At 64.5% G+C, this 24418-nt stretch overlaps 3 protein-coding genes across 8 annotated transcripts; all 3 read left to right on the top strand.

Annotated features, from left to right (window-relative positions):
* The first annotated feature begins 377 nt into the window (after positions 1-377).
* Positions 378-11837, top strand: ARHGAP27 (Rho GTPase activating protein 27). The gene is made up of 16 exons (XM_058858148.1): positions 378-603; positions 861-1614; positions 4755-5183; positions 5834-6049; positions 6364-6474; positions 6567-6634; positions 6733-6820; positions 8013-8117; positions 8490-8588; positions 8658-8748; positions 8867-8986; positions 9946-10044; positions 10281-10358; positions 10516-10650; positions 11035-11140; positions 11254-11837. The coding sequence occupies exons 2-16, from the start codon at positions 880-882 to the stop codon at positions 11429-11431; spliced, it is 2658 nt and encodes an 885-aa protein (XP_058714131.1). The 5' UTR covers positions 378-603; positions 861-879; the 3' UTR covers positions 11432-11837.
* Positions 11838-12948: 1111 nt separating this feature from the next.
* TMEM98 (transmembrane protein 98) lies at positions 12949-17453 on the top strand. Of its 2 annotated transcripts, none has more exons than XM_058858008.1 (7): positions 12949-13033; positions 14986-15171; positions 15582-15713; positions 15936-15969; positions 16122-16237; positions 16628-16687; positions 17191-17453. In XM_058858008.1, exons 2-7 carry the CDS (start codon positions 15041-15043, stop codon positions 17396-17398), a joined length of 681 nt encoding a protein of 226 aa, XP_058713991.1. In that variant the 5' UTR covers positions 12949-13033; positions 14986-15040; the 3' UTR covers positions 17399-17453. The 2 variants fall into 2 exon arrangements, with proteins under 2 accessions (XP_058713991.1, XP_058713990.1); XM_058858007.1 differs by lacking the exon at positions 12949-13033 and adding an exon at positions 14132-14229.
* A 1303-nt stretch (positions 17454-18756) lies between these two features.
* Positions 18757-24378, top strand: GRN (granulin precursor). Of its 5 annotated transcripts, none has more exons than XM_058858166.1 (13): positions 18757-18897; positions 19950-20063; positions 20140-20211; positions 20310-20394; positions 20479-20582; positions 20664-20811; positions 20885-20991; positions 21524-21638; positions 21716-21813; positions 22329-22571; positions 23261-23503; positions 23854-24138; positions 24213-24378. In XM_058858166.1, the coding sequence occupies exons 1-13, from the start codon at positions 18772-18774 to the stop codon at positions 24309-24311; spliced, it is 1839 nt and encodes a 612-aa protein (XP_058714149.1). In that variant the 5' UTR covers positions 18757-18771; the 3' UTR covers positions 24312-24378. The 5 variants fall into 5 exon arrangements, with proteins under 5 accessions (XP_058714149.1, XP_058714153.1, XP_058714150.1 ...); XM_058858167.1 differs by lacking the exon at positions 18757-18897 and adding an exon at positions 19065-19236; XM_058858169.1 differs by lacking the exon at positions 18757-18897 and adding an exon at positions 19065-19280.
* Positions 24379-24418: the final 40 nt, after the last annotated feature.

Below are 24418 nucleotides of genomic sequence, written 5' to 3'. Positions count from 1 at the left end.
GATGTGCTTGTCCCTTGTCCCCTGTCCATCCCCCATCCTTCTTGCCCATCCTCCAGGGTTTCACTTGGGCAAGTGGTTGGGGGTCCCTGCCCCATTTTCCTTCCCAGCTGCTTCCCACTGATGTCAGCCTCTCCCATTGTTGTTTCCCGCACCACTCATGTGCGGGAAGGACTTGGGATGTGCCCACCAACACAGCAGAACTCCCTGGGGTGCGTGGGGACAAAACCCAGGGCAGAGCAGCTCCCATGGGCCCCCCTTAATGGGGTCCCCATCCCACTGCCCAGAGAGGCCGTGCCAGATCCGGCAGCAGCGCAGATCCCGGCTGAGCCTCGGGGCTGGGCCCTTCCTGCGGCAGGAACCTCCCGAGGAGCCGTTTCCTCGTCGGGCGGCAGCGGGTCCCGTCCGCCACCGTCCCTTCCCCCGCCGAGGGGAGGAAACGCGCCCCAGAGCCCGTGCTGCTGCCGCCGGGGGCCGGGCACCCACCCGGCCGAGCCCGGCCCCGTCTCTCGTCGAGGCGGCGGCGGAAACCGGGCAGGTCGGGACGGGCCCGGCGCGGGCACGAGCGGCACCGCGGGCGCGCACCCGCCCCAGCGCCGGCCGCAGGTGAGAGCGGGGCTCGGCGGCTCGGGGCCTTCGGGGGCTCGGCGGCTTTGGGGCTCGGTGCCTTTGGGATCTCGGGCGTGGTGGCAGGGATGGTGGCGGTGACCCCAGGGCCGTTCCAGCACGTTCGGGCGGTTTGCGGAGAGGCCGCTCAGGGCTGGAGCTCAGCGGGGACCCCGAGGGAGCTCTGAGCTGGGGGTTCCTCAGCCCAGGAGGGGTTGGGCGCTGCCGTCACCCCTTCCCTGCCCCGTGTCCCGCAGGCGGAGGCGCGGGGAGGCCATGGAGGCGGCGGAGCCGGCGGAGGAGGCGCTGGTGCTGGTGGAGTACGGCTTCGAGTACCGCGCCAAGGACGGCACCTTGGTCTCCATCAAACCCAACGAGCGCTACGTTCTGCTCAAACGCACCAACCCGCACTGGTGGCACGTCCGCAGGAGCGGGGACGCCCGGCCCTTTTACATCCCGGCCCAGTACGTCAAGGAACTGCCGCCCATCGCCGCCCCAGCCCCGCTTGACCCCCCGCCACCGGGCCGTGCTGCGACAGAGCCGGCCAAGCTCGTCCCGCAGCCCCCGCCGGCCTACGAGTATCGGTTCATCGGCGCCGCCGAGCCCGGGGAGCCGGCAGGAGCGTGTCCGGTGCCCCGCAGGGACTCGGTGCCCAAGAAGGACTCGGTGCCCAGGAGGGACTCGGTGCCCCACAGGGACTCGGTGCCCAAGAAGGACTCGGTGCCCAGGAGGGACTCGGTGCCCAGGAGGGACTCACCGCCATCACTCAGCTCTTTTCGGGTCCTCCCGGGGCTGACCCCGCACCCCGCTGAGCCTGTGAGACCTTCGCAGTCCCTGGATGACCTGGCGCGGGTGACACCAGCAGCACGCAGTGCCACCGCCATGGGGGCAGGCGGGGACCCCCCAGGACACCCCCGCCCGCTCGGGAAGAGCCGCTCCGAGACCCTGTGCGCCTCCGGCAAGGACGGGGACGGGGCCAGGAGGTGGCCGGGGACCGGCCCCGCGGCTCAGGTACGGTGACATCGCCACTGCTGTCCCCAAAAGCTGCGCTGGGGGGGGTTAGCGGGTAGGCGTGTTGAGCCTGGGCCCCTCGGCTGATTCAGTGGCCGTGTTCCCCCACCATGACCCTGTGACCCCCAGCACAGAGTGGGCTGACACCGCAGCCTCACATTTCCCCACGGAGCTGACCCCGTGGGACAAACCCACCATAGGGACTTGCCAGAATTAACCATTTCGGGGGTGCGAGTGAACCCCCCACAGGCACCCCCCGCACACCCGCCACCCTCAGTCCCCTAGCCCGTGCCTCAGTTCCCTCACCCTCTCCCAGCCCCCCACTGTGCAGAGCCCTGTGGTCCCTGGGGCGGGTGGGGGTCTCGGTGTCACCCGGGGGGAGTTTGGAATGTCCCCCTCAGATTCCCAGAGCGTTCCGGGATGAGAGGAGGCAGAAAGGGGTTAACAGGGAAACACGGCAGCTCCTCCCTGCCGGGGCGGGAGCCTCACCTGGGCGCAGCACCCATTGACCGAGCTGGGTGCTGGGTGCACCCCGGCACAGGCCAGCGCCCCGACACCCCAAACCCACGCTCACCCCACACCAGTAAGTAGCAAAGGGCTCTGCCCAGCACCGCCTGGGCTGCACATCCCCGGGGGGGGCACCCAAGGGTGGGGCTCCCCCCAGCCGCTCACCTGCCACCAGCACGGGCTGGGGTACACAGGGTGCGACGGTGATGGCAGAGGGGTGGGTCCCTTGTCCCCTCCTCACTTGTCCCCGAGCACCACACTGTGGAGTAACCCCAGGCACCTGGAGCACCCCAAGCCTGGGTGTCCCCCACTTCAAGGGGGGATGGCGGGATTGTGCCACCTGGGAGGAAATGGGGTATTGGTGGTGGGGGGCTGTGTTTTCCACCCCATTTTCACCTCATTTTACACCTTGTGCCCCGAGCTGTGTCCTTTGCACACCCAAAGCCCCTCTGGGGCTGACCCAGCACAGTCCCCAACCCCAGTGCCACCATGGGAGCATTCCCCTTCCCTGCCCAAATCCAAAACATCCAGCATCCAAAACTATGGTGGCCTCAGTCCTGGCACCCCCCACCCGTGGGATGGTTTGGGATGATCCCGGTGTTGTGGGGACGCAGCAGCCCCAGATCAGCTTCCAGTGGAGCAGTGTGACACCAGATGGGCCATCCGAAATTCACGGGATCATCCCAGTGCAATTCCTGCTCAGCATCATCCTGGAGCAATTCCTGCTCAGTTGGCATTGGCTGTGCCGGAGCGGGTGACAAGTGGCAGGTGGTGGGTGACGGGTGACAACAACCCCAAGAGAAGCCATTTCCTCCCTGGGCGTCTCTTCCGCTCCCCGAACCCTGGCAGGAAGCGCGGTGGGTGCAGGGCCCAGCTCAGGGTGCCAGTGGCGTTACTGGAGCCTCGTGGTGTCCCCACGGCACCAGGGACCAGGTGTCCCCTCCCGGTGCCCCCAGTGCTGCCCCGGTGTCACCGCGATGGGTGACCGGGCGTGGGGGGGTCCGCAGCGGGCTCGGAGCAGGGCATTGCAGCCTCTGCACTTGGGGAAGGTAGGCAGCACCCAAGGGTGCACCCAGCTGGGGACAGGGAGGGTGTTTTGGGGTTGCTCCTCGCCAGGCTCCCCCTGGGATTTCCCTGGGGGCTTATGGGCACCAGCGGGTGTCACAATGCCAGTCCCAAAGCAGGGAGGGGCACCCAGCCCCCCCCGGGGGTGAGAAACCCCCAGGGATGCACCCATGGGAGAGAGAGAGGTGCTGGGGGGGCTCTGTGCCAGGGATCTCCCATTGCCACCCCCATGTCCCTCAGCCCCAGGAGGAGGGCAGACCCTGTGGTGGTTTCTGGCCCTGCTCACCATGTTGTGGGGGTTCGTGGGGTAATGGGGGGAGGATGAGAGGTGTCATCAAGTTGCTGTCCCACTGTGATCCATGGTGTCCCCAAGGACCATACACCCACTGTCACCTCCCTCGGGATGATGGGCAGGGCTGGACCTTTGTCCCTGCAGCCATTAGTGAGAGACTCAGGCTGTAAAACTGGGGAGATCAAAGGGTGACAGGAGGGGGTTCCCTGCTGGCAGCACACTCTTGGTCCCAGGGGACACATCCCCATACTCCAGGCATCTCCACAGGTGGGGGTCAGCCAGGCTGGTGCTGGGGATGCTATTTTGGGATGTGGTGATGGGACTGTCTGGTTCGGCATCCGGCTTTGGGCGGGAGGCCGGGGCTGTGGCTGCTGGAGTGTCCCAGGGCACAGGTGATGAGGGTGCTGGGGTGCAAGTGTGGGTGAGATGGACGTGAGTTTTGGGGTGCTGTTGCTGGGGAGGTGGGAGTGGAGGCTGGAGGTACAGGGGGTGAGTAGGTTGGAGGTGTTGGGACCGCAGATGTCAGTGCAGAGGTTGTGGGTGTTCATGGTTTAGGTGCCAGTGATGTGGGCACTGCACAGAGCAGGTGATGCAAGTAGCAGTGATGCAGGTGTGGATGATGCAGTGATGCAGTGATGCAGGTGTGGGTGATGCAGTGATGCAGGAGTGGATGATGCAGCGATGCAGGTGTGGATGATGCAGGTGCTGCAGGTGTGGATGATGCAGTGATGCAGGTAGCAGTGATGCAGGTGCTGCATGAGTGGGAGCAGGGACACAGGTGTTGGTGACGTGGGTGACGGGTGCTAGTGATGGAGGTGCTGCTGATGTGGGTGCTGCTGATGCAGGTACTGATGATGCAGTGACATGGACACCAGTGCTGCAGGTGCTGCACGCAGTGGGTCTTGCAGGTGCCAGTGATGTGGTGCTGTTTGTGAGGGTGCTACCAGCAGCAAGTGACACAGGCAGAAGTGACACAGGTGCTGACACTGGGGACCTCCATGTCCCTCCATGTGCTCATCCCTGTGCCAGTGGGTGCTCCCTGCCCCACTCTGGGTGCTGTGGGTGCCCCTCTCCACCTCCTGGCCTCCTACACCCCATCACTGGCACCTCCTGCCCACACTTTTAGGGGCCCAGGCAGGGTGGTGACCTAGCAGCCAGGGCAGGATCCGGCTCCTTGGTGCCTCCCCCATCGGCCACCCGGACACTGGACACCACAGTGGGGACATCCCAGGAATGCCATTCCAGCTGCAGTAGTGACACATCCGTGTTCCCCCAGGCACACAAGGAGTCAGAGGAGACACCTGACCCCATCTACCTCAACATCCAGGAGCTGCAGGAAGAGGCCAACGCCGCCAGCTCGGCCCCAGAGGAGCCTGGCAGCTCCGTGTCGGACTGGGAAACCCACACGGACACGGACAGTGGACATTTGTTTTATTATAACCCCGTGACGGGCGAGACCACGTGGGATTGTCCCTTCGGGCAGGCGGCCGATGGAGTGAGTCCCGCCGCCTCTCCCGCCTCCTCACTCGCACACAGCCCGGAGCTTCCCGAGTGGGAACAGCACGTGGACGAAGGAAGCGGACAGACTTTTTTCTATAATTCGGTGACAGGTGAGACGTCGTGGGACCCCCCCACCGTGGGAGACACAGGCAGCCCCTGGGAAATGCACCCTGGGGGGACGCGGTACGGTCCCGTGGAGCAGAGGGTGAGCACCCGGCGAGGCGCGGGGATGGGCTTGGGATGGGGGCACAGACAGGGATGGGAATGGAGATGAAGAAGGGATGGGATGAAAATGGAGACACAGACAGAGACTGGGATTGAGAAAGGTGTGGGAGATGCGACAGAGGTTGAGATGAAGATGGAAACAGATGGAGACAGATGGGAATGGAGATGAAGACAGATGAAGATGGACATGGGTATGGATCCAGGGGTGTCATAAAGGTTGAGAGTGCAGATGGAAACAGGGATGGGATGAAAATGGAGTCAGAGCTGAAGATTGAGAAAAGATGGGAGATGCAATGGAGATGAATATGGAAACAAAAATGGAGATGGGGAATGAAGATGAAGACAGAAGGTAGAGATGGGAACAGATACAGGGATGTAGAAAGGGAGGGGAATGGAGATGGAAACAGGGATGGAATGGAGATGGAGATAGGGATGAAGTTGGAGGTGGGAGACAGGGATGGGAATGAAGGTGAAGGTGCAGATGAAGATGGAGATGGGAATGGAGACAGGGATTGAGATGGAGATGGGAATGGAGATGATGGAGATGGGGCAGTCCCCACCTGGGCGAGCAGCACAGGGATGCAGATCTCTTGGTTGGGCACAAGATCTTGAACTGTCTCTTCTCTCCAGCCACCCACTCCAGAAACGGATTATCCCGACCTGTCTCCAGATGAGCTGGAGTGTTATCCTGAGGAGGACTATTCACCCGTGGGCTCCTACGATCAGGGGGCCTCTCTGTGCCTGTCCCCGAGGCGCCCTGAGGAGCTGGGCTCACCCCCGGGCTGGTACGGACACAGCCACCCCGAGGGTATCACGTTCCACCCCGAGCACTTCGCGCCTGACACGGTACGGGATAGGGATGGGAACAGGGATTGGGACAGGGTTGATGATGGGGATGGGGACAGGGAATGGAAGAGGGATGAACACCGGGATGGGAACTGGAATGGGGACAGGGATGGGTTATGCACAAGAACAGGGACAGCAGTGGGGATGGGGACAGGATCAGGGACAAAGATGCAGACAGGGATGACTGCCAAGGATAAACATCCTCCCAAGCCCATAGAGCAGGGTGTGCAGGGGCTCTGGGGTGCCGTGGGTGCACAGCACAGCCCCCTCCTGTCAGGGGCACCTCGGGCATCACCTGACCCCTCCCTGCCCAGGTTCCAGCGGGTGGCCGCCACGAGCGGGCCAGCAGCGGCTCCAGCCAGGACAGCGGGCTCTTCGCCTGGCACGGCACCGTGTCACCAGCACCAGGCAGCAAGGAGGAGAAGGTGAGAGCCCCAGGAGGGGCACCCAGCCTGCCCTCACCCCAGCACCAGGGAGAGCAAGGGGAAAATTTGACACCTCCACCTTTACTTTCCAGTTTAAAAGTCTCGAAAAAGCCGGGGTGCTCAACCGGACCAAGACAGTGGACAGAGGGAAGCGGCTCCGGTAGGAACATCTCGGTGTCCCCTGCCACTGGAGACAGGAGTCCAGCAGAGGGAAGGGGCTGTGCTATCCCACTGTGTGACCCCTGTTCTCTTCCCCAGGAAGAACTGGAGCTCCTCCTGGACGGTGCTGGAAGGGGGAATCCTCACCTTCTTCAAGGACTCCAAGCACTCAGCTGCCAGTGCCTTGGTAAGGGCCCCGATGGCCTTGGGGCAGGGCAGCTGCCATGGGATGAGACCAGAGTCCATGGGGCAGGACCAGCACCCATGGGAAAGGGCCAGCACCCATGGGACTGGACAAGGACTCACAGGATGTGGCCAACACATGTAGGATGGGGCAGCACCCACAGGGAACACGGTGCTGGCCTCACCTCTGGGGTGGGTGTTCAGGGCTGTCTTAAGGGAGGGAGACCATGGCCAGCCCCCACAGAATGGGGCCAGCACCCACAGAATGAGGCCAGCAGCCACAGGATGAGGCCAGCACCCATAGGACAGGGCAAGGATCTACAGGATGGGGTCAAAGCTGCAGGATGGGACCAGCACCTATAGGATGAGGCTGACATCCAGGGGACAGGGCCAGCAACCACAAAACAACCCCTTGTACTGTGGGGGGAATCAGCACTTGAGGGATGGGACCAGGACTCACAGGCCAGGGGAGGTGCCCTGCACAGGGACGCCAGCACTGGGACATGTCCACTCACCCCCCAGCACACACACTCCGTACAGGGGTGCCAGTGTTGGAGCACCCAGAGCTGGTGAGAGGCAGCAGGAGGAAGCAGAGCCAGCCCCAGTCTCCCCCCGCAGTGCCCAGCAGCTGCCACCGGATGCAGAAGTTGCCGTGGGTCTTGCAACACCCTGTGGTGACAGTGACAGGGGGAGGACAGGGGACCCACAGCTGCTGGAGACAGTGCTGGCCTCACCTCAGGGGTTCAGGGCTCTGTCTGGGGGTGCAAAGGCTCTTGGGGCAGGTGGACCATGGTCAAAGCACCTCAAGACTCAGGGCATGGAGAGAAGCAGTGGGTCTGATGCTCTCCCACTGCAAAATCCCCCTCCTTGGGGGCAGCCACCCTCTTCCTGCAGTGTCACTGAGAGGGACCCCAAAGCTGGAGCCCCCAGGGTCCCTGAGGAGGGCTGGGAATGTCCCTTAAGGTGATGGCAGCCCTAGACCTGGCTGTCCCCAAGCTGGTGGCCATGACCCTAACCCCACCATGGCAGTCCCATGTCCTAGTCCTGCAGAGACCATAGGAGGGGACAGAGGGGTCCCACAGAGGACATTTGGCAGCCCTGCCTTTCTGCAGGAGGGCAGCCCACGCTCCCCAGCAGGATCCCGGTGTCCCTGTCCCCTCTGGGCAGGTGCCACCCTCATCCCATTGTCCCCACAGAGGCACCCCAGCACCCTGACCACCCCTGAGCACACGGTGGAGCTGCGCGGGGCCACCCTCACCTGGGCCGGCAGGGACAAGTCCAGCAAGAAGAATGTCCTGGAGGTGAGCAGGTGACAGCAGGAGGGACACCGGTCACATGCCAGGGTCCACAGGGCAGTGCCACTCCTGGCCAGTTCATCCCAGCAGTGCTGCAGGGGATGGACGTGGGGACACTGAGGACGTGCCAGGGTGGGAGTACAGGGACACTGCACTGCTGGTCACTGTCCCGTTCTGATGGGCACGGAGAGGTCACCAAGGGACCCCTGGCTCCCCGAGGGGCTTTGCACAGGGAGGAGCCGCTCCAGCCGCTCCAGCTCCCGGCACTTTTGGTGTCACGGGAGTCAGTGCCGGGCTCAGCCACATCCTGGTTCTCAAATCCGGGTGGTTGCGGCAGCCCCGCGCCCTTTGCCTGACCTCTGTGAATTGCTCCGGCAGCTGAGGACGCGGGAGGGCTCGGAATTCCTCATCCAGCATGACTCGGAGCAGATCATCACCGCCTGGCACAGAGCCATCTCCGACAGCATCGGCCGCAGGGTGAGCAGGGCCCCCGGCCCGCCGCCACCCCGGGGCCGGGCCCGACGTCTCACGGCTCCCCTTCCTTAGGGCTCCGACATCTCCGCAGAGGAGGAGGCCGAAACTGGGGCTGAATTCGGCTCCCGGGAGAGGCTGGGGGGCAGCGAGGAGAGGAGGGCAGGTGAGCACCGGCAGCCGGGATGGGCGCGGGGGCCCCGGGAAAAACACCCACCCTGCAGGTCCGGGAGCGCCCAGCTCGGGCCCTCGGATGGCGCTGACATGAGCTGTGTCCCCGCCAGGGGCCGGACAGGTGACGGGCAGTGCCGAGAGTGACACCAGCAGAGTCCGGAACAAACTCCGCAAGTTCCTGCAGAGGCGGCCGACGCTGCAATCCCTGCGGGAGAGGGGCTACATCAGGGGTGAGTGCGGGGGCTGGATCAGGGGGTGCTCGGATGAGGGTAAATCCAGAGTGGGTGCTGGGATGGGGCGTTGGGATAGGGCCTATCAAGGGTGGGTGCTGGAATGGGACTGAGTCCCTCGGCATGTCTCCAGGCTGGAGGATGGGTGGGACAGTCAGGGATGGAGATGGGACAGCCAGGGATGGAGCTGGGACGGCCAGGGATGGAGCTGGGATGGCCAGGGATGGAGCTGGAACAGTCAGGGATGGAAATGGGACGACCAGGGATGGAGATGGGACAGCCAGGGATGGAGATGGGACAGCCAGGGATGGAGCTGGGATGGCCAGGGATGGAAAGGGGACAGCCAGGGATGGAGCTGGGATGGCCAGGGATGGAGCTGGGATGGCCAGGGATGGAGCTGGGACAGCCAGGGATGGAGCTGGAACAGTCAGGGATGGAAATGGGACGACCGGGGATGGAGCTGGGACAGCCAGGGATGGAGCTGGGATGGCCAGGGATGGAAAGGGGACGGCCAGGGATGGAAAGGGGACAGCCAGGGATGGAGCTGGGATGGCCAGGGATGGAGCTGGGATGGCCAGGGATGGAGCTGGGACAGCCAGGGATGGAGCTGGGATGGCCAGGGATGGAGATGGGACAGCTAGGGATGGAGATGGGATGGCCAGGGATGGAGCTGGGACAGCCAGGGATGGAAATGGGACGACCACGGATGGAGCTGGGACAGCCAGGGATGGAGCTGGGATGGCCAGGGATGGAGATGGGACAGCCAAGGATGGAAATGGGAAGCTGGGTTGTGTGATCAAGCCCAACCCTGACCCAGCATCTTGGTGATGAGCTTGGGAGTGTCCCATCATCTCCAGCCACCCCAATGGGACACTCCAAAGGGAACAAGACCCTCTGTCCCCCACTAGCCATTCTCCTGGTGTCCCCTGGCCATGCTCATGTCCCTGCTGTGTTCCTAGACCAGGTTTTTGGCTGCTCGCTGCTGGCGCTGTGTGAGCGGGAGCGGGGCACGGTGCCACACTTCGTCCTGCAGTGCATCTGGACCGTGGAGAGGAGAGGTACTGCCCTGGGGACAGGGACAGCCTGGGGCACTGGCATGGGGAGATGGGGACAGCTCCAGGGACAGCCTACAGGGGATGTTTGGGTTTTCCTTGGAAGCCTGGTGCTGGCTGTGGGCATCTTCCAGGGGACAGTGGGGACACAGGGGGACCTGGAGTTCCCTCAAGAATGCCTAATGTCCCATCCCAGGGTGGTTTGTTTAACTGGGAGCTTTCCCCCATCTTCATCTGCCTAGGTCTGGACATTGATGGGCTGTACCGGGTCAGTGGCAACCTGGCCACCATCCAGAAACTGCGCTACAAGGTGGAGCATGGTACGGTCACCTGCTGTGACAGTGACAGTGGGGGACAATGGGGTATCACCCCCACTTCAGGGCAGAGAGACAGGGCTGGGGTTGGGGAGGGGGCAGCCAGGGACCCCCACCCATCCCTGGGGCTCTGGACACACCTGAGGTGCTGCCCCACCCACAGACGAGCAGCTGGACCTGGATGATGGGCGCTGGGAGGACATCCACGTTGTCACCGGGGCGCTGAAGCTCTTCCTGCGGGAGCTGCCAGAGCCACTCATCCCCTTCAGCCACTTCGACAAGTTCATCGCTGCCATCAGTGAGGGACGGGATGGGATGGGACGGGACGGGATCCATGGGATGGGATGTGATGGGATGGGATGGGATGGGATGGGATGGGATGGGATGGGATGGGATGGGATGGGATGGGATGGGATGGGATGGGATGGGATGGGATGGGGACAAGGATGGGGTTCGAATGAGATGGGATGGAGACAAGAATGGGAACTGGGATGGAATGGAAATGGGATGGGGTTGGGGACGGGAATGAGAAAGAAAAGGGATGGGAATGGAAACAAGACCTGGGATGAGGATGGATGGATTAGATAGGGACAAGGATGGGATGAGGATGGGAGTGGAGGTGGGGACAAGGATGCTGTGACTGCTGGAGCCAGCACCCCACCATGCCCTCCCTCCCTGACAGAGATCCAGGAGCCGTCCCTGCGGGGCCGCTGCATCCGGGACCTGGTGCAGTCCCTGCCACCCGCCCACCATGACACCATGAAGGTCCTTTTCCGCCACCTCTGCAGGTGACACCCCCATATTCCCCCAAACCCTGCCTGGTGCAGGAAGGCAGAACACGACTCTGGGGACAGGCCCCGGGGTCAGGGCCGTGCCAGTGACACGTCCCCTGTCCCCGCAGGGTGGTGGAGCACAAGGAGGAGAACCGCATGTCGGTGCAGAGCGTCGCCATCGTCTTCGGCCCCACGCTGCTGCGGCCGGCCTGCGAGGAGGGCAACATGGCCATGCACATGGTCTTCCAGAACCAGGTGGTGGAGCACATCCTCAACCACTATGGATACATCTTCCCGGACAGATAAACCCTGGGGACAAGCCCAGCAGTGGGGACTTGATGGAGCAGCGTCTCCAGGAAGGACTTGGCCGTGTGTCACCTCGGTGGTGGTTCCATGAGGGGCAGAGCGGTGACCCAGCTCAAGGCGGGGGCACCCCAGTGAGTCCTCCTTGGCCACCCTGTCCCTCTGGGGCCGGGTCCAGAGGATTGAGCCCCAGGGTTTGTGGGGCTTGGTGGGGTCCCTATGGTCAGTGGGGCCCTGCAGTGCCCGGCTCGCCGAGCCAGCGTTCCCAGGGTGGGAGCGGGCAGGGTCCGCGCGGGCAGTGGTGGCACCGGCGGGTGGGCAGGGAGGGGCCGGGCAGTGCCGTGGCTGGAGCCCCCCGCCCCCTTCCCGAATAAAGAGCCCATTCAGACACAAGGGTGAGGTTGCTGGCAGGACATGGGGACAGCCCAGGGACATGGGTGGCACCACAAGGGCTCGATGCTCCAGGTGAGCCTTGGAGACACCACATGGCCTTTGTACCCCCTGGGCATTAGGGGATCTGAGACTGCAGGACACAGCAGTGACCTGGGACACCATTCCTGGCTGGCATCACCAAACGCTGTCACCACAAATGTCACCACAGGCAGTGAGACGTGATGAGAGCCACACACTCATGGGACATGAGTTCCCATCACCCAGAGCCACCTCCTGGGGTGGGGACACTTTGGGGTGACCCAAAGTGACGGGCTGGGACAGAACCAGGACTGGATGGGATGCAAAAAGGATGGCAAAGGACATGACTGAAGTGCTTGGGGACATAATGGGGACAATAGACGGCATGGCAGGGCCACAAGGAGGAGGTGTGGGGACATGGGACACATGTCCCGTGCTTTGAAACACAGCAAGGACAGCACATGGCAGCAGTTTGGGACTCGGGGATGGCTGGGGTACAGAGGGGACACTCGGGGACATCACAAGGGCACTTTGGGGTGTGGTGGGGGTGTAATGGCACCAAGCTGCCCTGCAGTGGGGACACCGGGGACAAGACAGACACTTTGGGGTGCAGGGGGGTCATTTTGGGGCACAAGGATTTTCAGGACAAAAGGAAAACTTCAGGTGTGCAGGGACGGTGGTTTGGGACACAATGAGGACAATTTGCGATGCAACTGGGACACTTTGGGACATGAGGGGACACAACTGGGGACGGGAAAGGGACTGTTTGGAATGCAGGAGGGAAGTTTGGAGGCACAAGGGGATACTTTGGAGAACAAGACAATGCTTCGAGGGTGCAGCAGGGACACTTTGGGACAGAACGGAACCACTTCGGGATGCACTGGAGCCACTTTGGAGCACAAGGAAATGCTTTGTGACGAGAGGGGATTCTTCAAGAGTGCAGTAGGAATGTTTTGGGACATTTTGGGACACTTTTGGATGCACGGGACGCACCTTGGAACTTTGAAAGGCACAGGGGACCCTCGGGGCGCTGCGGGGCGGGAGGGGGCGGTGCCGGGGCTGATTCCCACTCCCCTCTCTGCTCCCTCCCCGTTCCCATCCCGATCCCTCCCCGCTCCCGGCCCCGCTCCCGGCCCCGCTCCGCGCCCCCCGCCCGGCTCCATCTTGTTCGCGGCCGCCGCGGAGCCGCTCCAGGTGCGGGGGGGCCGGGAGGGATTGGGGGGACCCGGGAGGGTCGCAGGGAGTCCCCGAGGGAGCTGGGACGGGATCTCCCATTCGGGACCCCTCCCCCAGCCATCCCCCACCCCCACCCCCCCCGGGCGCTCTAGGGGACTCCTGAGAGCGATCCCTCCCATAGAGCCGTGCTGGGACCCCCCAGAGACCCCCACCCCCACCTCTGGACCCCCGGAGCGACCCTCAGGGTCAGGCGGGACTCCATCAGCCCCGTACCCCCCCCAGCAACCGGGGCTGTGCGGGACCGGGACCCGCCAGCAGCGACCCCCCCCCGATCCCCCCGGACAAACACCCCGGGTCCCCCTCCAGCACCGACACCCCCCCTACACACAGACACCCCAGACACTCACAGACACCTCTGGACCTCCGAAACAGCAAAGCCCCCACCACCAGATCTTCACAGGACCCACTCAGCAGCTCATCCTCCCTCACAGAACTTCACGGGACCCCCGGCACCCCCCAGACCCCCACAGGGGCTCTCCGGACACCCCCCCAGAGACCCCCCCATCCTCACAGGGCCCTCCCAGCAGCGTCCCCCCCACTCCCAGAACGCCCCCAAACCCCCCAGCAGTGCCCCCCTCTCCCAGTGCCCCCCAGACTCCCCCTCTCCCCTTGCTGCCAGGTCCCGCCTGCACGGGCAGGGCCCGACCCCAGCCCAGCCGGGACAGGGACACCCCCTGGGGCTGGGGACACTCTGGGGGGGCCTGGGGACACCTCCGGGGCTGTGCCCACCCCCAGGACCAGGCACCAGGGGGTTACAGCAAAAGCAGCTTTGGCAGCCAAAATCCCTCTTACGGCTTTAATCGCAGTGAGAAAGTGGCGGGGGGGGGGGCCGTGTCCCCCCCTCACTGTCCCCAACCTTGTGGGGTTGCAGGGACAAGCGCAGGCGGGCTGGAAATTTAAGCCAAATCCCTAAACCTGGCTTAAAATTCAATGGGATTTAAGGGAGAAAAAAAAAGAGAAAGGGTGGGGGGAGGGGGAAGCAGTGAGGCTGGAGGGTTTCGGGGGCCCATCCTGCACCCCCCGTTTGTGGGGGGCCCAGGTGTGAGTCAGGGGGCAAAGGTCGGCGCTGGCCGTGTTTGCACGCCCGGCACGGAAGTGGCACCGTCCCCGCGTGTCCCCGTGTCCCGCCCGGCGCTGCCTCCCGGCTGGAGCAGGTAGGGAGGGCAGGGATGGAGCCCCCGGCCCGCAGGATGGGCACAGGGGGTCCCCCCACAGGGTGGGAACCCGGCAGGGACCCCCAGTCCATCCCTGTGGGGACATGGGGTCCCCTGGGCCTGGTATGGCTGGTGTCCTGCTGTCCATGGGGACATGGGGACACACAGGCCCTACTGCTGCAGCAGGGGTGGCTCGAGGGTCCCCATGGCCCAAGTGGGATCAGATTTGGGGGATCCCCATGGAAAGGGGGCTCTGGAGGTCCACATGACCCCATAGGAATCAGAACTGGGGGTGTCTCCTTAGGGACCGGGCTCTAGGGGCCCCCATGGCCCTGTAGGGACAGGACTCTGGGGGTCCCTGTGGCCCCATCGGGACAGGAACTCTGGGCTCCCTACAGGGATCAGTCTCTGGGGGTCTCCATGTCCCCATAGGGACAGGGCTGTGGGTGGGGGTCCCCAGAAGAACACACTTTGTGGCTCCCCACACCCCCCTAGGGCCCAGGCCTTGCTCTCCTGACTCCAGCCCCTGTCCCCATGTCCCCATAGCCATGGTGATGGCATGAGGGCAGCCCCCCAGATCCTGCTGCACCCCACACCCAGTGTCACCACATCCCCCGAGTGCCTCTAGGAAGACCCTGGGGACAGGGATCCATCTGGGGGTGACCTCAGGTCCTGGCCGGGTGTTTTGGGGTGCGGGGATGGAGAGGAGAAATCTGTGGGGTTCCAACACCTGTGGGGTTCCCCCTGTCACTGCAGCCCCAGTGTGCTGTGATGGCACCGGACGCCTGAGCCCGTCGGGCGGGGACCAGCCATGGAGACCGTTGTCATTGTGGCCATCGGGGTGCTGGCCACCATCTTCCTGGCGTCCTTCGTGGCGCTGGTGGTGGTGTGCAGGCAGCGCTACTGTCACCCCAAGGACCTGCGCCACCACTACGACACCAAGTGAGTGACCCCGCGCGGGCGGCAGTGTCCCTGTCCCCAGCAGGGAGGGACCGCAGCCCCCATGAGCAGGGGACAGTGCTAGGGACTTGTCCAACATCAAGGAGACAATGTGGGGGATGTGTCCACAGTCTCTGGGGGGACAAAGATGGGGACACATCTGCCATCATCAAAGGGATGAAGGTGGGGATGTGTCCAACACCATCCAGGGAACAAAGATGGGGACACGTCCACTGTGATTGGGGGATGATGCAGGGGACATGTCCAGCATCATCAGAGGGAAGAAGTTTGGGACTTATCCACATTACCAGGGAGACAAAAATGGGGACGCGTCCCCCAGCATCAGGGCCATGGGGCTGTGGGGCAGCCTGAGGAGGTGGCCCTTGGTGGGATGTCCCCTGTGCCTCTGACAGACCCATCGTGGACCTGATGGGGACCACAGAGACGCCATCAGAGCCCTCGGAGCTGGAGCTGGACGATGTGGTCATCACCAACCCCCACATCGAGGCCATCCTGGAGAACGAGGACTGGGTCGAGGACGCCTCGTGAGTGTCCCTGTGTCCCCCCACTGCTGGGGACCCCTGTGCAGTGACAGATTTGGAGGTCACCAAGCCACAGCGATGGTCCTCAAGATTGTCTTGGGGTGGGAATATCCCCACAGGTCTGGGGGACATGGGGTGGGGGCTGACAGGAGAGGGGGGACACACAGGGGACAAGGACAGAGCAGGGGGACACAGGTGGATTCACACATTCCTCCCTCTCCACAGGGGTCTGGTGTCCCACTGCATCGCCATCCTGAAGGTGAGTCAGGGCATGGCACTGGTGACACTGGTGACACTGGTGGCAGTGGTATCAATGGTGACATTGTTGGTACTCGTGGCACAGGTGCTGGTAGGTGGCACTTGTGGCACTGGTAGTGATGGTGGCACTGAGTGCCCACCACTGTCCCCCAGATCTGTCACACACTGACGGAGAAGTTGGTGGCCATGACCATGGGCTCAGGCGCACGCGTGAAATCCCCGGCCAGCCTGGGTGACATCATCGTGGTGGCCAAGCGCATCAGCCCCAGGTGACAGGGGGCTCTTGGGTGGAGTCCTGTGGCTCTGGGGTGTCCCCAGGAATTGGGGGGAAAATTCCAGGGCTCTGGAGGGTCCCCAGAGATTTGGGACAGGGTAAGGCTGGAGGGGTCACGGGGGCTCTGAGGAGGGTCCTGAGGCACTGGGGGGGACCCTGGGGATTCTGGAGGGAAGCCTGGGGACTTCAGGGGTGTTTGGGGACTCTGGGAGGTGTCCCACAGCCCTGGGGTAATTTTGGGACTCTGGGAGGAGTCCTGGGGCTCAGGGGGTTCCTGGGGCTCTAGGGGGGTCCCAGGGCTCCATGAGGCCTCTTGAGGCCTGGGCTGGATGTGCTGGAGGTGTCACCACAGTGTCGCCTGGTGTTAATGCTGTCCCCACCACAGGGTGGACGATGTGGTGAGATCCATGTACCCCCCGCTGGACCCCAAACTGCTGGACGCGAGGTGACAGTGGCAGGAGGGACAGGGACACTCCTGGGTGGGGGAATACCTGTGGGTGGGGACAGCCCCCCTGCCATACCACACCCCTGGGGACATCCCCAGGTGACCCAGCAGGACAGGGAGGCCCCTCGGTGTGAGCAGATCACAGAATATCCCAGAATATCCGAGGATGGGAGGGACCCCAAGGATCACCCAGTCCCACCCACAGCCCTGCCCAGACACCCAACAATCCCACCCTGGGCATCCCTGGAGCGCTGTCCGAGCTCTCCTGGAGCTCTGGCAGCCTCGGGGCCGGGACCATTCCCTGGGGAGCCTGGGCAGTGCCAGCACCTCTGGGGGAAGAACTTTTCCCTGATTCCCAACCAAACCCCCCTGTGACAGAACCTCAGGCCATTCCCTGGGTCCCATCAAACAAACCAGGGGCCACGCTGTTTCTGTGGAAGCCACCATGGTGCAGGGAGGTGACGGGGTGGTGGCAGGGCACTGACAGCCCCGTGTCCCTGCAGGGCCGCGGCGCTGCTGCTGTCGGTCAGTCACCTGGTGCTGGTGACCCGCAGCGCCTGTCGCCAGCCGGCCGCCCGCCACTGGGTCGAGCGGTCACTGGCGGCTGCCGAGGAGCACATGGCCGTGCTGCGCCAGGCTGCCATGGCCACTGAGCCTGAGCGGCCCCCGGGCCCCGCTGAGCCGCCCCGCCAGGAGCAGTCGGCCATCTGAACACAATAAAGGCCCCGTGTGCCCCCCAACCCCGGCACGGGCACCTCTGGGATCGGCTGGTGATGTGGTGTCTGGATGGAGAGGAGATGGGGAGGGGAATGGGGGTGTTCAGGGGGATGTTGGGACTCTAGGGAAGGAGTGTGGATGGGGTTTGAGGGGTTCAGAGGGGGTTTCAAGGTGTTGGGGATTTGGAGGAGCGGGGGGGGTCCATGGAGGGGTTGAGGGACTTGGAAAGGAGTGTGGAGAAAGGTTGGAAAGGGGGCTTGAAAGGATTTTGAAGGGTTTGGAAGGCTGGAGGTGGTTTGGGAGGCTTAGAGGGAATTTTGGGTGGTTACAGGGGGATTTGAAGGGGTTGGGGGTCTAGGGAGAGGCTGGAGGGTTGGGAAGGGAGTGTGGAAGGAGGTTGGTATGGGCTAAAAGGGATTTGGAAGGGTTGGGAAGGTCAGAGGTGGTTTGGTGGGTTTGCAGGGGATTTGGGGTGTTTGAAGAGGAGGTTTGGAGTTCAGGGAGGATTTGGAGGGAGTTGAAGAAGTTGAGGGGGTTTGAAGGGAGGTTTAGGAGGTGTTGGAGTGGTTAGAAGAGGTTTGAGGGTTACTGGGACTGGGGAGGTTGGGGGGTGATTTGGGGGAGTTGAGGGAGAATGAGGGAGTTGGTGTAGGAGGGGAAGTTGGGAGTTTAGGGAGTGTTTGGGGCTGGTTGGAAGAGGGTTTTGGGAAGGTGGAGGGGGTTTGGAGGGGCGTTGGCACTGGAGGGGATTTAGGAGAGTTTGGGAGGGTGGGAAAGATTTGGAGAGGGAGGTTGGATGTTTTGGGAAGGGTTGGAGAGGTTGAAGTGGTCTTTGGGGCATAGGGGGTTGGAGGGGATTTGCAGAGGATTTAGGGGCACTTGTGGGCATTGGAAGGGAGGATGGGGGAGTTGGGGGGGCAAAGACTGGAGTTTTGGGAGGATCGGGGAGACTGGGGAGGACTGGAGGGGGCTGTGGGAGCTGATGGAAGTTTGAGGGGGTTGGGGAGGATTTGGGGGGAGTGGAGTAGTCTCGGGGTGCTGCCTGCCCTGGGAGCAAGGTCTGGAGGGCTCAGCAGCACCGAGGGGCGAAACCCTGTGCCCCGGGCAGGGGGGTCTGTGCCCTGGGACGGGGTCGGGGCCGCACAGGGGGCTCAAGGCTGTAGGCAGAGGGGTCTGTGCCCCGGGCAGGGGGGTCTGAGGGGTCCCCGTGCCCCGGTCCGTGCCCCGGTCACTCCGGGCCGAGGGTCCGGCCGAGCCCCCCCCCCGATTTCATCGCCCGGGGAGGGGGGGCTGCTATCACGTGATCTTCCGTCACGTGACGGAGGTGCGGCGGTCGCTGTGCCCGCCCCCTCAGCCCGGGCTGGCCAATGGGAGCGCGGCAGGCGCGGCCGGTGGCCAATGAGCGGCGGGGGGCGGGACTTGCGGCCAGAGGGAGTGGGGGGGGTTTGCGGCAGGGACGGGGCAGGGACCGGGAGAGGGAACTGGGAGCGCTGGTGGGTACTGGGGGGTGCTGGGGGGTACTGGGATCACGGGGGGCACCGGGGTCACGGGGTGACTCGGAGGGACCGGGAGACATCGGGGAACCCGGACGGGCTGGGAGCACTGGGAGGTACTGGGAGCTGCTAGGAGGAACTGGGAGCACTGGGAGGTGCTGGGAACATTGGGAGGTGCTGGGAGGAACTGGGAGTCACGGGGTCACTGGGGGGTACTGGAGGGAGCTGGGAGTCATACGGGCGACTGGGAAGTGCTGGGAGGAACTGGGAGTCACGGGGGTCGCTGGGAGACCGTGGGAGACACTGAGAGTCGCGGGGGAGCACTGGGAGTCCCCGGAGGTCATTGGGGAGCACTGGGACGTACTGGGAGTCCCTCCTGGGAGGCGTGCTGCGAGCACTGGGAGTACTGGGAGCGCTGGGGGCACTGGGAGCACTGGGGGCACTGGGAGCGCTGGGGGCACTGGGAGCACTGGGGGCTCTGGGGGCACTGGGAGCGCTGGGAGCACTGGGGCACTGGGAGCATTGGGAGCTCTGGGGGCACTGGGGGCACTGGGAGCACTGGGGGCACTGGGAGCATTGGGAGCTCTGGGGGCACTGGGAGCACTGGGGGCACTGGGTCTGGTGCTGGGGGATGTCGAGGGGTAGAGCCCAGCCCTGCCCTGGGGGTCGCAGTGACAGCAGGGTCCCCCCGAGCTGTCCCGGCAGCGAGGGGAGCAGAGCCCCCCCGGGCGGGGGAGGAGGTGTCAGCAGCGGGGAAAGGGAAGTGAAAGTGATTGTGGAAGTGGGATTGGGGGGGGGAGCCCGTCCGGCACCGCAGGGAGATGGTATCGGGGCGCGGTTGGGGTACCACACACCGCATTGCCCCCCCCGCTCTCTGTGGGGTACCCCCAGCACCCTGAGGTGCACCCCGGGGTGGGGGGGCTGGGTAAAGTGCGGGGCTGGGGCTTTCCCAACACATGGCTGAAAGAAGAAGTGAGATCTGGGGAGCAGAGCTGCCCGCCCACTCAGTAAGAAGGGAAACTGAGGCTGGGGGGTTCGGGGGGGTCCCGCAGGTGCCCCCAGGTGCCCCCAGAACCATGAGGACCCTCGTGCTGCTGTGGGTGGCCCTGGCCAGCGTGAGGGGCCAGCTGCCCTGTCCCCATGGGGGCCCCTGCCCCGTGACCCCGGTGAGTGCACAGGGTTTGGGGGGGTCGGGGGGGCCGCAGCAAGGGATGATGACGCCCCCCCCCCGTGCCCCCCCAGGCCCTGCCTGTCCACAGTGCAAAGGGGTGTCAGGACAGCTCATCCTGCCCCGCCAGCTGCCAGCTGCCAGAGGTGAGCCCCCTCCCCTGTGCTTCAGTTTCCCCCTCTCCCTGGCATTTGGGGGGCACTCCCTGACCCCCCTGCCCTCCCACCCCTTTCTCTCTCCCCAGAGTGTCCCCTGCGCCGGGGGCCACCGCTGCTGTCCCCGAGGGTCCCACTGCAGTGCTGATGGGGAGTCCTGTGTCACAGACCTGGGTATGGGGGCATGGGTGGGGGGGTGTTAGGGGTTGGCCTCAAGAGGACAGGATGGACACGGGGGTGCCTCACCTGTCTCTGCAGCCCCCCGTGCTGTCCCCTGTCCTGATGGCCAGTCCGAGTGTCCCGATGATGCCACATGCTGTGTGACAAGCAGCGGCGCCTGGGGGTGCTGCCCCATGCCCCAGGTACGGGCTGTGGGGACACGGGGACACTGAGGGGGGACCTGGCATGGCCATCACTGTGACAAGCGTGGCTGGCACCCACAGGCCTCGTGCTGTGCTGACAAGGTGCACTGCTGTCCCCATGCCACCATCTGCGACCTGACCCGCGGGCGCTGTGTGTCCCCCAGCGGTGACACTGACGTCCCCCTGAGCACAGCCTTCCCCTCCTGGAAGCGCCAGCCCCCTGCCCCAGGTAAGGGGTGTCCCCTTGGGGTGCCCTCGCTGTGCCCTCGCAGGGGACACGGTGACACTGTGTGTCCTCCCAGTCGCACTGCGCCAGGTGCTGTGTCCTGATGGCCGCTCGGCGTGTCCTGATGGGACAACCTGCTGCCAGCTGTCCCCAACGCAGTATGGCTGCTGTCCCCTGCAGAACGTGAGTGCTTCCACAGCCGTGGGCACCCTGAGACAGGCAGCTGTGCCCAGCACCCCAAACCAGCCACCCCCCACTGAACACCCCAAACCAGCCACCCCTCACTGAACACCCCAAACCAAGCACCTCTTGCCAGGTACCCCTCACTGGGCACTCCACACCCCCAACACACACCACTCGCCCTGTACCAGTCCATGCAGGCACCCCATTCTGGACATCCCAATTCCAAGCACGTCACGGTGGTGCCAGGCACCCTGTCCCAATGATCCCACGCCTGACACACCTTGGTGGGCATCCTGTGGTGGACACTGGGCCCTGGACACCCCACCCTGTGCCATGTCCCCCATACCAGGCACCCTGTGCCCTGCCCTCCATGCTGTGCACGCCCTGTCCTTGTCCCCACGGTCCCTGTCACCCCATATCTCTCCCCCCAGGCCGTGTCCTGCGGTGACAGGGCACCTCCATGCCATGCCCCCTATGCTTGCACCCCCTGTCCCCATCCGCAGGGTCCTTGTCATCCCGTGTCTCCCCCCAGGCCGTGTGCTGCGGTGATGGGCAGCACTGCTGTCCCCAGGGCACCACCTGCGACCTGATTCACTCCACCTGCACCTCCCTGGGGGGCTCTGCACCCCTGGCAGCACTGCCCACAGGTAAGACCCCCCCAGGGACCAGCCCCCTGTCTTGTCCTGGGGAGGGGACACCAGCCCTGACTGTCCCCCGTCCCCAGCTCGTGACGTCAAGTGTGACGAGGAGACGAGCTGTCCCGATGGGAACACGTGCTGCCGGCTCAGCTCAGGGGCCTGGGGGTGCTGCCCCCTCGAGCAGGTACGGGGGGTCCCCTGTGCCCCCCAGGATGAGCAGATGTTCCCTGGCCCCCTGGGTGGGATGAGGGGACACAGCTGTGTCTTGTTCCACTGAGAAGGACAAGGGTGGGGGTTACTTGCCCAGGACAAGATTTGATGTCCCCTGTCCTCCAGGAGGGCTCCCATTCCCTGATGTCACATGGGGATGGGGGTGACACTGAGTCACCTTGACATCCCCCACTCAGACCCCCTGTACTAACTGGGACCAGTTTGGGGCTCCAGTGGTGCCCCAAAGGGACAGAGGTGGTGAAGGAACATGAAGCCACCAGGATGCTCTGGGACCCTCCTGAGTCCCACTGAAGGGGGAGGTCAAGAGTGATGAGGGGGTCCCCAAATCCCCCCTTCCTCACTGCTGGGGCTGGGGTGGGGAATGGGGATGGTGGAATGGGCAGGAGGGGACACATCTGTCCCCCCTCCTGTGGAGCTGGCATTGTCTGGGGGTCCCCTGTGCTCAGCCCCCCCTTCTTTGCCCTCCAGGCCGTCTGCTGCCCCGACCACGTGCACTGCTGCCCCCAGGGCTACACCTGCGACCCCGAGGGGGGCAGCTGCCTGCAGGGGGGGGGCACCCGCCGGCCCTGGGTGCGCAAGACCCCGGCGCTGCCCCGGGAGGGACAGGTGACCTTGGGGGATGTCAAATGTGATGAAAAGACGAGCTGTCCTGATGGGAGCACGTGCTGCAGGCTGAGCCTGGGCACCTGGGGGTGCTGCCCCCTCGAGCAGGTGTGGGGTCTCTGCCTATGGCCATGGGGGTCCATGGCTGTGTGGGGTGGGGGACCTGGGGGTGCACCCAGGGGAGTGGGGGATCCTGGACTGAGCAGATTCCAGAGGGTCCTGGGGTGTCCTTGGAGGGGGGGACGTGGCTCAATGGACACCGAGTGGAGCACCTGCCTGGGGAACATGGGAATGTTCAGCAGGGCACAGTCACTGCCTGTCCCCCTCAACAGCCCCATGGACTGGGGGTGTCCTGTGCCCTGAGGGGACAAAGGCCAATGTCCCCTGGGCAGGGTGAGGGCAGATGTCCTCCAGGAAGGACAGGGCAAGCTCCAAACCCCTGATATCCCCATGGCCCCACAGGGTCCCTTTGGTGCCCTCCAACCCCAGTCAGACCCCCTCTGCTAACTGGGACCAGTTTCGGGCTCCAGTGGCAGATGGTGACGGAGGCACACAAGGCCACAGGGACATGAGGATGCCCAGGGACATTCTTGCATCCCACAGTGGGGCAGAAGCATCACGAGAGGGTCCCCATGTCTGCCCCCTGAAAGAGGGGATGGAGCCAAGCTGGGTCTAGGGGGGACATGGAGCAGGGGAGGGCAGAGGAGGAACAGGCACGAGGGGACTTGTCCCCTGGAGGTCCCCAGCTGTGTTGCTGGGGGTCCCCTGTGCTCAGCCCCCCCTTCTTTGCCCTCCAGGCCGTCTGCTGCCCCGACCACGTGCACTGCTGCCCCCAGGGCTACACCTGCGACCCCGAGGGGGGCAGCTGCCTGCAGGAGGGGGGCACCCGCCGGCCCTGGGTGCGCAAGACCCCGGCGCTGCCCCGGGAGGGACAGGTGACCTCAGGGGATGTCAAATGCGATGAAAAGACGAGCTGTCCTGACGGGAGCACGTGCTGCAGGCTGAGCCTGGGCACCTGGGGGTGCTGCCCCCTCGAGCAGGTGTGGGGGAATCCCTGGGGTTTGGGGGTGGGGGCACCCCAGGGTGAGATCTTGTCCTGGGGAATGAGGATTTGGGAATGGAATGGAGCGGGGTAGGGATGGAGCGTGGCTGTGGGGGAGGCCCTTTGGGGACAAGCAGGGCTGGGGAGGGGCAGAGACATGGGACACTCCCACATTTGTCACTGGTCCCCTCAATGGAGGCTCTGTGGGTACCCTGGGGACAGGGCCTGGCACAGTCCCTGGGGCTCTGCCAGGGACACCCAGGTACCTGGGTGCCTGATGTACCTGTGCCCTGGTACCTGGACACCTGGAGCCGTGTCCCTCACTGACCCCATCCTTGTGTCCCCCAGGCCGTTTGCTGCGGGGACCACCAGCACTGCTGTCCCCGAGGCTACACCTGCAACGTGGCCACCGAGAGCTGTGAGAAGCTGCTGGAGCCCACCTGGCTACTGCCAACCCCCTCAGCCCCCCGCCAGGCCCCCTCAGCCCCCCACCGGCCACCCCCCGTCCCACTGCGAGCCCCTGGCACTCACCCAGGTGGCCTCGTGCCCTGCGGTGCCAGCGGCTCCTGCCGCGGGGGCCAGCGGTGCTGCCAGGCCCGGGGAGGCTCTTGGGGGTGCTGCCCCTTTGCCCAGGTGAGTGGGGGGATACCAGGGTGGGGGTGAGGGGTGGCATCACCCCCCCCCCCTCACTCCATCTCTCTCTGCAGGGCTCCTGCTGCTCCGACGGCCGTCACTGCTGCCCCGCGGGGTCCCAGTGCACTGGGGGAGGCTGGGGCTGCAGCCCCCAGCACCCATTCCTGTTCTGATCTCACTGGGGACAGCACCACCCCCGAGTGCCACCACCCCAATAAACGGTTTCTAGGAGAAATTCCATCCATGGCTCCCAGCAAGGGGGAAACTGAGGCAGGAGGCG

Source organism: Poecile atricapillus, chromosome 27, assembly GCF_030490865.1.
Source record: "Poecile atricapillus isolate bPoeAtr1 chromosome 27, bPoeAtr1.hap1, whole genome shotgun sequence".
In the NCBI taxonomy this organism is placed as follows: Eukaryota; Metazoa; Chordata; class Aves; order Passeriformes; family Paridae; genus Poecile; species Poecile atricapillus.
Note: the sequence above shows the minus strand (reverse complement) of the source record. Positions and strands in the feature narration are given on the sequence as shown.

What these genes read in the sequence shown, in the direction of transcription:
- ARHGAP27 (XM_058858148.1), top strand. Translation starts at nt 880, where the DNA reads ATGGAGGCGGCGGAGCCGGCGGAGGAGGCGCTGGTGCTGGTGGAGTAC. An exon ending in ACGGTCCCGTGGAGCAGAGG is followed by an intron (nt 5,184 to 5,833) that starts GTGAGCACCCGG and finishes TCTTCTCTCCAG; the next exon opens with CCACCCACTCCAGAAACGGA. An exon ending in CAGCGAGGAGAGGAGGGCAG is followed by an intron (nt 8,749 to 8,866) that starts GTGAGCACCGGC and finishes TGTCCCCGCCAG; the next exon opens with GGGCCGGACAGGTGACGGGC.
- TMEM98 (XM_058858008.1), top strand. Translation starts at nt 15,041, where the DNA reads ATGGAGACCGTTGTCATTGTGGCCATCGGGGTGCTGGCCACCATCTTC. An exon ending in CGCCACCACTACGACACCAA is followed by an intron (nt 15,172 to 15,581) that starts GTGAGTGACCCC and finishes TGCCTCTGACAG; the next exon opens with ACCCATCGTGGACCTGATGG. An exon ending in ACTGCATCGCCATCCTGAAG is followed by an intron (nt 15,970 to 16,121) that starts GTGAGTCAGGGC and finishes ACTGTCCCCCAG; the next exon opens with ATCTGTCACACACTGACGGA.
- GRN (XM_058858166.1), top strand. Translation starts at nt 18,772, where the DNA reads ATGGGAGCGCGGCAGGCGCGGCCGGTGGCCAATGAGCGGCGGGGGGCG. An exon ending in GGTGCTGCCCCATGCCCCAG is followed by an intron (nt 20,583 to 20,663) that starts GTACGGGCTGTG and finishes TGGCACCCACAG; the next exon opens with GCCTCGTGCTGTGCTGACAA. An exon ending in GGTGCTGCCCCTTTGCCCAG is followed by an intron (nt 24,139 to 24,212) that starts GTGAGTGGGGGG and finishes CTCTCTCTGCAG; the next exon opens with GGCTCCTGCTGCTCCGACGG.